Source organism: Morus notabilis, unplaced genomic scaffold (genome assembly GCF_000414095.1).
Source record: "Morus notabilis unplaced genomic scaffold, ASM41409v2 Scaffold843, whole genome shotgun sequence".
Taxonomy (NCBI): Eukaryota; Viridiplantae; Streptophyta; class Magnoliopsida; order Rosales; family Moraceae; genus Morus; species Morus notabilis.
In genome coordinates, this window is record NW_010361268.1 from 491,011 (window position 1) to 500,914 (window position 9,904).

At 34.8% G+C, this 9,904-nt stretch overlaps 1 protein-coding gene across 1 annotated transcript; it reads right to left on the minus strand.

Moving 5' to 3' along the window:
* Positions 1 to 1,280: 1,280 nt before the first annotated feature.
* Positions 1,281 to 8,570, minus strand: LOC21408400 (F-box/LRR-repeat protein 14). Its single transcript, XM_010098867.2, has 16 exons — positions 8,433 to 8,570; positions 7,363 to 7,603; positions 7,115 to 7,243; positions 6,823 to 7,030; positions 6,273 to 6,419; positions 6,073 to 6,147; positions 5,877 to 5,948; positions 5,637 to 5,708; positions 4,789 to 4,860; positions 4,576 to 4,647; positions 4,067 to 4,138; positions 3,507 to 3,578; positions 3,273 to 3,416; positions 2,984 to 3,055; positions 2,250 to 2,396; positions 1,281 to 1,952 (listed from the first exon to the last, which is right to left on the minus strand). The coding sequence occupies exons 2-16, from the start codon at positions 7,564 to 7,566 to the stop codon at positions 1,768 to 1,770; spliced, it is 1,743 nt and encodes a 580-aa protein (XP_010097169.1). The 5' UTR covers positions 7,567 to 7,603; positions 8,433 to 8,570; the 3' UTR covers positions 1,281 to 1,767.
* Positions 8,571 to 9,904: the final 1,334 nt, after the last annotated feature.

The following is a 9,904-nucleotide window of genomic DNA, read 5'->3' on the forward strand; positions in this document are numbered from 1 at the left end:
CCTCCGGTCTCCCTCTTCTCCAATCTCCCCCAAATCAACCGAGGTATGGCCATTAATCTGGTAATTTAAGTGTTTAGCTTAGTCTTTTTTCTGATTTTCTGATCATTTGTGGGATTATTGCTAGTTGGGTTTCAAATTGTGTTGAAACGGTGGTTTGTGTTCTGTTTTTTTTAATCGATCAGAGGCTTAATCCCGCTGATCACAAGTTTCGTTACTAATTCTAAAGGTAATTTTGTTGTTTTTTCTGTTAATGATCTTGTGAGGATGATTATGTGGTGTTGATCATATTGTTTGTCTTGATCTGTATATAACTGGTAATGGGTATTGTTTTGTTTTGAGAATTTGGGAACTTTTTTTTCACTGCAAGTAGTTTTTTTGGATTCTTATTGATGGTTGGAAAAATGGGTTTGAGAGAGTTTTAGCTATGGTGGAGAGTTTTTGTGGAAAAATGGGTTTATGGTGTAGAGTTTTTTTTTGGAAAAATGGGTTTATGGTGTTGATCATATTGTTTGTCTTGATCTATATGTAATTAGTAATGGGTATTGTTTTGTTTTGAGAATTTGGGAACTTTTTTTTTTCCCGCTGCAAGTAGTTTTTTTGGATTCTTATGGATGGGAACTCGGCGACAACGTAATCAAATGACTAATTTCAAGAATCTAGTTGGAATTGATATATACGACACTAATATCGGACATCCACTTTATTGCTAATGGTAATTACTACGTTCTTATATATATATATAAATTAACTATTAACATGTGTGTATAGTAATTAGTATCCTAATTGTTTATTATGTACACCACTATAATTGATAAATAGCACGTATAATATTTAGATATAACAGATATTTATATAATATACTGCTATATTTATATAATATATTAATTATTAGTATATTGTTTGGAGAGATTATTAATTATTTAATATATTATTTAAAATACTATTAGACGTTTTTAAAAATATATAACCAAACAAAGTTGTAATTTTTTCTTATACTAAAAATATTTTTTAAATAAAACTATCAAATATATTTTTAAAAATAATTCCGACACGAATCTTAAAATATTTTTATTTTTATTTTTATACGCAAAACGGAATCATTTCGAAACGGATTCTAACATGCCGTTGCTTTTTTCTCTGCTCTTTTTGTGGGATGGAAGATAGATTTATCGTTTGGTTTGTCGTGTTTTCTTCCTGCCTCACGCCTTTTTTCAAGTGCAAGATAATGGAAAGAAGTGATCGAGCCAAAATGACTTGAAAAAGAAAGAACACAAAACAAATAAAATAAAACCATGTGATTGGAACATCTTGAGCGGAATATTATTTACCATTTGCATGCAAGCTAATTTCCAGACAGAGAGGCCTGGGGAAAGCTAGCAATGCCTCCCAAAAAAAAAAAAAAAAATCCAGACAAATACATTGACTGCAACGTGTGAGATAGATAACTATACAGAAAAGTCGCACGTCACCAACGGTCACAGCAGAAGATTATGTACAAAAATTTCCTTCTGACACAAACAAAGAAAGTTGCTTGAAAGACTCGTGCCTAGGAAGCTTTTTGTGCACACACTTTTCTTCTAAATCCATTACGATTCAGAAGAAACCTTCACATTAAGCATAGAGGTTATTATACATCGGGTAGACACATGGCGGTCCCAAATCATAACTACAGTTTTATCAACTTGTCTTCTTGCCTTCTTTCTTATAGATACGATAGTTATTTCTGCAAGCTGAGAGTTGCTTAAGAGTCTGCTACTACCTCCATAACTACTCAGGTCGGACGCTTACCAGATTAGGGAGGTGATTCGACTGAAGATTCTTGATGTCGTTCGCTGAAACCTTGCAGGACTCCAACGTCAGCGACTTCAAATTCTTCAGTGTTCTCAAATGCCGAAGTCCGGAGCTGGAAATGCGGGAATTTGACACATTCAAAGAGACCAGCCCTGTCAGCCCTGCATTTTCATGGATGGAACGTGAGGTCACTTCTTTTCAATTTACTATTGACAGGCGCCTATATAAAAGTACTACATAAGCAGCACTCCGTGTTGTTCATTTATCTCCTTTCTGATCACTAAACATTGATGACGCTAAGAGGGCTGGGAAGTGAAGAAATATAATTCGTTTCCAATTGAAATACTGGTATTTTGAGAACATTCTCAAACACTGGAGGTGACAGATTTAATAGAATGTTTCCTTCTAAGCAGAGAAACAACTATATAACTGATAACATACTTGGTTCATGGACTAACCTGAAATCATCTCCAAGGTTTTGTCTGTCAGGTTGCAGTTTTGAGACAGATTCAACAATGTAAGGGATGACAAGTCTCTGATATTCTTTACTCCAGAATCGGTCAGTCCTCCGCCACAGATTTCCAGGGACCTCAGATTCTTAAAGTCTGAACATAAATAGACCAAAATTATCATATATGTCTCTCAAGGCTCAACATATAACTATCATTACTAAACATGAATACACGTATGTTATGTGTGGAGGTGTGGGAAACTGTGTGAAGTTATGGAAGTAGCACAAACTTTTTCAATTATCCCAATTTCTGATTGCAGAAAGTCATTACTCTTGCAGAAACAATATTTAGGTTCATGATGATAGTCAATCTACCTAAATTAAAAACAATACCCGTGTTCAGGAAGAAAGAAAATTCTAAAAGTTCTGAGTGCAAGCTTGAATATGTGAAAACTAGTTCATATCGTTTCGAGGATGCAGAATGAAAATTCTGTAACTATTTCAAATAAGTTAAGAGGTCTTTATTTAAAAGAAAGGAAAAAACAAGAGGGTCAGTTGGCTATTCCCATATGATCACAAGCGGCTTGCGACAATCAGAATAGAATTAGAGTTTTAGAAAATCACGTTACATTCAGGCAGTTCTCTTGAATTGATTTAACAAGTCCATGTCATTCTACACGCACAGATAACATATTTTTAACATACTATGCAACTGAACCATAACTGGGTAACGTCGCATACTTCGCAAGTAATTTGTTCCAGAGTCTGTAATACGAGCTCCAAAAAGATCCAAATGTTGTAGTCCGGTCAAACCTGAATCATTAAAAGCCGAAAAAAAAAATGTATCAATTTGCAATTATAGTTGATCATAATAGACTGCTCAAGCATATTATTGATTTATGTGTGTTTCTATGTGACTGACAATAATAATTATAACATTTAAATTTAACTTAAGTCCAGAGCTAACCATACAAAAGCGAACAAGACAGGTGTGTAGAATTCAAAATCCATATAATAATAATACACTTACTTGTAAGAGTTGCTAGTCCAGAATCTGTAATTTGGCGAGCATCCAAATTAAGAGATTTTAGAGATGAAAGTCCAGACAGCTTCCGTAAACCACTGTCAGTAATTACAGTGAATGATAGATTAATGCTCTCCAGATTAACCAAACCTATAGTCCAGAATGACTTGGTCAGCATAAGAAGAGAGCCCTCTTTGGCCTTTACTACGTAAACCATAAGTGGAAGATAAAAGGCCTAACCAGATAAATGGCGGAGCCCATTGCTCCCAACCTCAGTATCCGACAACTCCAGACATTTCAATTGCTGAAGACCTAAAACCAAATCATTCATACCAAAAATTCAGTATTTTCTGTAGACAAGGATTAACTATTAACAAGAGAAAAGGCAGGGGTGTGTCACTAGGATGTCAAAGTAATACGTAATTAGAAGTCTCAACATCCTTATTTTCTCCCTATAAGAAAACTGCAATAGGTGAATATGATTAAACATTGATATAGACAGGAACTAAATGTAAATTAATCTTTCCAAACTTCAGAAGACCAAACAATTGGCAGTCGATGATGAATTATGTTATCCAAACATAGGAAAAGAACAGAAAGTTTACTTGGCGATGCAAATTCTGTAATAACAAGACTGCAGGATGGGAATAGTCATCTTTTGCTTACATAAAGTTAGAAAATTGGGGTGAATATAAAATAATAAAGTTTGATCTGTAAACATAAAGCATGGAAGCATACTCTATTGCATCGGTTTACAAAACATTAGAAACATAACTAGCGTGCAATAGCTAGCCACTGACCTGTCAAATTTACAAGGCCCTCATCACCAATCCTACAAGAATCCAAGTTCAAGCTCTCCAAATTTGTCAAACCTGCTCACAGCAAGAGTAATCATGTAATAAAATTATAAATTACATTTATAAATAAACGTCCGCTCATTGCATAAACTTTACCAAGAGGGTTTATTTAAGCATTTTCACCCCCACTAATCCACAAAGAAGCTAGTCCCAAAATCTATGAGCATAATCATTGAGCATCAACACATATGTGCAATTCCAAAAGAATAAATAAAAACATACGTGAAGGCAAATGCACAAATGCTGCACAAAAACGAAGCAACATGAAGCTCAAAAAAATTCCTTGCAATCAGCTTTGACAAGTAGAAAGGGAAATAAGGTGTTTTTTTTCCGAAAAAAAGTATCTGGCTCCAAATACCTAACGTAAAGTAATAGACATCATTTCCTATGTATTTGAGAAGCACTGATTGTACCCAAATTTCTATTGTATAAGAGGTTGAAAAAGAAACTACCTTTCAAGTGCACCAAACAAGCATCTGTGATGTCATTGAAGGCCAAATTTAGTACTTTCAACTTCACGAGTCCTGCACGAATAAAGTATTTATCGTAGATTACCCTGAGTTTTTCTGAAAATATAAGCACAAACCAACAGAAATCAAAGCATAACTATATGTAAACTTGCACGTACCCAAAGAAATTATCTAATAAATTACAAAACCACTTACGAGAAAATTTATCACATCCATTGTCAGTAAGACAACATCTGCTTAGATTCAGATATTGCAAAGCTGTAAGAGCTGAGACAAAAACAACCAAGATATTAGGCCAAGAAAAGCTAGAGAGAAAGATTAATAGGGTATTGAATTTGAAAAACATAGAGAAATTTCATCCTGTTTCTCATTTGTCTTTTTAACATTTAGCAGACAGTAAAATACAGAAGGCAAGATATGTTGTTCCACCCGTCAGAATCAATCTATATAAGCTAAAGATCATTAGAGAAATATGACCTATATAGGAAGTATGATGGCGTCGAAGACACTTGATTTTTCCTTTTCAAAAAGGGATTCAAGATGTGGGAAGAGGAATTAATGTTCTAATCTGAGAAGCTCAAACAAAAGCAAGAGGTTTTTTGAGAGAAGAAGCTTAGCTCTCAAAATATCATATTCAGCTTATCCCCAAAATGCTAACAGGAAGCTCGCTTAAGAGACTAGGGCCCAAAATACAAAACAGCGTACTTAGGAGTTCACTTTCAAAAGAAAGTGCACAAACTTGAAAACTAAATAAAACGACAAAGAAAAGTGAAGTAAAACAACTAGAATTATTCAGCTGCAAACGACAGAGAAAACAGAAACAGATCAGGCTTACGATCCTACATCAAGTTCTAAGCTCCTACTGCGTACCTAAGCACCTCTAAAAACTAAATCACCACTAAAAGATAGAAACAATATAGAAATTGGTGCGCATAATGCACCAACACATGTTGATAACAATTAAGAACCTGAGCAAATATTGCAAGTTCAAAGATAACATCTGATGGTTCCAAAAATAGCCAAGCATATGGGGAACTGCCAACCTGAAAGAGAGTCCAAGCATGCAGCAGTAACTGGGCATCCCTCCAAGTTTAATAGAGAGAGATTGTGAAGACCTGCAATGCACCAAAAAAAGAACTGATCTATACATGAAAGCAACCAATAACCTAAAATTGTTTCTGACATCCAAACTTCATCTGCCTTCAATATCCCTAAAATCCAGTTGTAGAAACTACAACCATTTCTCATGCTGATAATACTATACTGAAAATGTAACTAAATACCTTTCAAGTAAGAAATGCCACAATCTGTGACTTTACTGCAGGAAATTTGTAATCCTTTCAAGTTTGTAAGCCCTGGAAAAACAATTGAAGAAGCAATTTTGAGAAAGGACCGCTTCAATGAGAACCATCTCCTATAACTACCGGTCATTCAATTACAAAGACTAAGAATAGGAAGAGAAGGCATTTTGCAAACAACCTGAGAGAGGCTTCATATCAGCATCCGTTATGCAGTTGCACCAACTGATATTCAAAGATTCCAACCTTGTTAAATCTGTAAAAGGGCATAGACAGTATGTATGAGATAAATCATTATGGTGAAAAAAATCATGCAGTTGTGGTATGCTAAACTAGTAAAGTTATGTTTCATGCAAAGCTTTAGATTAAAGATGGACATACCTTTAAGATAAACAAGCCCACCATGAATCCAAGGACATCGCTCCAGATCCAACTTGACCAAATTGACGAGTCCAGCAAAGGCACTCATTCCTTGGGCAGTAATAGCATTGTTTCTTCTAAAGCTTAAACTCGTCAAGTTAGATAGACCTGAAAGACTCACTTATGGTCATGCACAAATTCCACAAATTCTAATCCAGAGAAGGGAATGCCCATTCCCAACGCACAGAAATACACTATTTCAGGGCCCAAATTAGTTGCAAAAAGGGGAACAAAATTGTGTTCCAGATGAAGACTATAGTGTTAAATTCCAATCTTGCAGCCTTTATAAACTAACTAGAAATTCCTATGCCCTTTTCAACGAGTCATAAAACAATAAGAAGCCAATAACTCTCTCATGCATCCTACATTTTTTTCCCTTCTCTTGTTCAGCTCTTCAACATGTATTTTCTAGTAGACGCCTCCTATGATTCTAGCTCATTGTTAAAGACAAGAGAAAGACAGAGTAAACGGCAAAGTGACTAATCCAAGAGAACAGAACAAGAAAGAATACCGCTGATGTGATCCAGCCCATGGTCTGAAATTTGGTCGCAGTAATTAAAGTTCAATGCTTGGAGATTTGTGCAATCTTTCAGGTGAATCAACCCACTGTCAGTTACGTCCGAAAAAGACAGATCCACAGAAAGTAAGGACGAACCCTGTGATGAGACGACGTCCATCCAACTGTCGTTCACTCCAGGGTATTCTCCCAAGTAAAGATCCTATCAAACACATTGCTCAGAAACAACAGGAGACCACAAAGATTGAATTAGAAGATCAACTTAACAAATAACTCTATTAACTACCTGCAGTGCACAATCCCTAAAAGCTTCAAGGGTGACCTCAGTTAGGCAACGGGAATACACCAGTTCATTAAAGATCTGCTGACTAATGTCCCTTGGGAGCATTGAGAAGGTGTCATACTTATCAATGTCCTGCAAGGAAGGAAAAAAAAAATATATATATATATATACACACACACACACACACACTTCATCCACAATATAAAAGATCATGAAAAAAAGCAAGATTCTTTTGTAAAAAGTCATTATACCTCTCTTATCTTACGGATGCACAAGTCCAAGAGAGATGGGCACTTCCCATTTCCTGGCTGAAAATCAACAGCAGGTCTAGTGAAAGAGGTTGCCAACCACTTGGAACTCCCACTTTTGCAGTATCTTCTAGAAACCCCTCCTCCTCCATTTAAATTGTCTTCTTCCTCTCGTTGATCTCTCTTCCTAGAACAAGCTCCCCCCATCGAGAAAATCCTTGTAATCAATTATATGTCATAAGAACTGCAGCAGAAAAGTACTGCAATCCATTCAATACCCAGAAATGGAAAGAATAACAGAACACGACATTCCCTAATGGCATAGGCAAAAATGGGAAAATCAGAAAATTTATTAAAACTATCCAAAAATTTATGGAAAGACTGAGAATTGCTTCTGACGCCGGGATACATATTTAAAGTACCAAATAGTAGTGCTAAAACATGATGCAGAATGATATTCCGCTCGGTTGCCAAGTAAACAAGTCATAAATTTCCCGGAGAAAAGAAAAAGGAAAAAGGAAAAAGTCACAGAAAGGGAAAGAACAAACTTTTGCAATGATAACGTCAGCTGAATACGAAGCTCACTTAAAAGTAAAGCATTCTGATTTCTCGCGTGCTCAGCAAATTCATTTGCAACTTTAAATTAATAGTTTCGCTTCTATATCAAATTTTCTCAGAAACCAAACAAAACCCGTCAACGATTCCCAAAACGAAAAGAATCAAGCTATAAGACGAGAAAATAAAAGAAGAGATCAAATAAAAAAAATTTTAAAAAAAAGGCACGATCTTATGGTACTACTACGAGAAAAATAACTGTGAGAGTCAGTAGTGTTCCGCAGAAAATAATTCCACGAAAAACGTTCAAATAGACAAAAAAAAAAAAAAAAGCAAACTTTTCACACTGATCGCGTCGTAAATTCATAAAAGTAATAACAGACTCGGGACGGAAAACCGAAGAAGCCCAACTTTCTTACCAGGAAAAAAAAACCAATAAAATCGAACATAATATTTTCCAGAGAAACAAACAAGAAATGAAAAGGATTATATCAAAACAAAAGAAGCTTAATCTCTACCTGAACATGATGAATGAATTGGTGAGTAGTCTGATTCTCTCGAAAGAGAGAGATGAAAATGATCAAAAGGCACTCATCTGTGGTTTCTGCAGAGAGAAGCCAAAAGTGAGACGGTCATGGTAGGAAGAGAGAGTTGGGAAAAGAGAGAGAAAAAAATAAGGTCTAGTGGTGTCGACCGAACCAGAGTCCGAGCCAACGGATGATAGCCACGTAGCGGCTGCGGTCAGCAAGAGTGGTTCGGAGTTTGGTGCATCGGAGAAGGATGAGATAAGACTTGAGAGAGAGAAAGAAGAGCCGGCGAGTGGGTCCCATTCTTTGGGCTTTATCCATAATTTGGAGATCTTGGGTCCCACCACCCCTGATGGTGCGCTCCTTCACTTCCTCCTAATCAGTGTGTACACGCAAAGATACGTTTTCATAAAAGCTTATTTAGAGTTAAATCGTATATTTGATCTCGAACTATTTATCAGAAATAAGGAAAAAGAATTTATTGCGTCTCTAATTTTGAGACGTTTAAGAACGTCACTAATCTATGGGATTTTCCTAACTTACTAGTTTTAAACTCAAGAAAGTGTCTCTTACATGGTGCCTTAAATTTTTAATTAAAACCGTTAAATTTCTCATAAAGATTTCTACACTATTTTCTCCTTCTAAAAAATGACAAATGAATTGATTTGTAAATAAATAGATAAAAAAAAAGAAATAAGAAAATCAAAATGAGAGATGGGAGATAAAGGGTTCAAAAATATTTATAAAAATATTTGTTTTTAAAGATTATTATCGGATAACAATAATATGAGAATATTTATTAATACGAATATAATCACTCAAAAAAAATATCAAAAGTTAGATATGTGAATAAATAAATAAAAAAAGATAATTTTAAAAATATCTCTTGAAATGAAGTCCTTTTTTATTTTTATCCTTTAACGTTAACCCGAGTGACCGATTATCCTTTAACGTTTTTTTTTTTCGCTCATCTACTCATCTATCACGTCTTTAAAAACATCTTTTTGTGATAAAATATTATCGTGACATGTATTTTTAATGCACCTCCTTACTTTTATCATCCCTAATTACAGCTGTAGCTAAGAGTGTTCACAGAATTCGCGAATCTGTCCGCACAATTTAATATAATCTGAAGTTTTAGATCGAACTGAAAATAGTTTTGCATCGGACACAAATTGAAAAAATTCCAATCCGAAAGTTTTGAATTGGATTGCGGATTGAATTCTTTCCAATCCGTAAAATCCGCGAATCTAAAACCATATATATAATTTTTATAATTATATATATAAGTTAATTTTTCTAATTTTTTTATAAGTTAATTTTTTAATGTGTTCATTTGCACAACTCAAGTCATGACTTGAGTTGTGTATGTGAGAGAAAAATATTATAGCAAAAAAGTTAAATTTGAATTTATATGAGAGAAAATACCGTAGTAATATGACTTAAGTTGTGTAAGTGAATAC

Coding starts and splice junctions, on each gene's coding strand:
- LOC21408400 (XM_010098867.2), bottom strand. CDS start 7,566: ATGGGGGGAGCTTGTTCTAGGAAGAGAGATCAACGAGAGGAAGAAGAC. Junction 7,031..7,114: donor TTAGGGATTGTGCACTGCAG/GTAGTTAATAGA, acceptor TGTGTTTGATAG/GATCTTTACTTGGGAGAATA. Junction 6,148..6,272: donor TGGGCTTGTTTATCTTAAAG/GTATGTCCATCT, acceptor GCCCTTTTACAG/ATTTAACAAGGTTGGAATCT.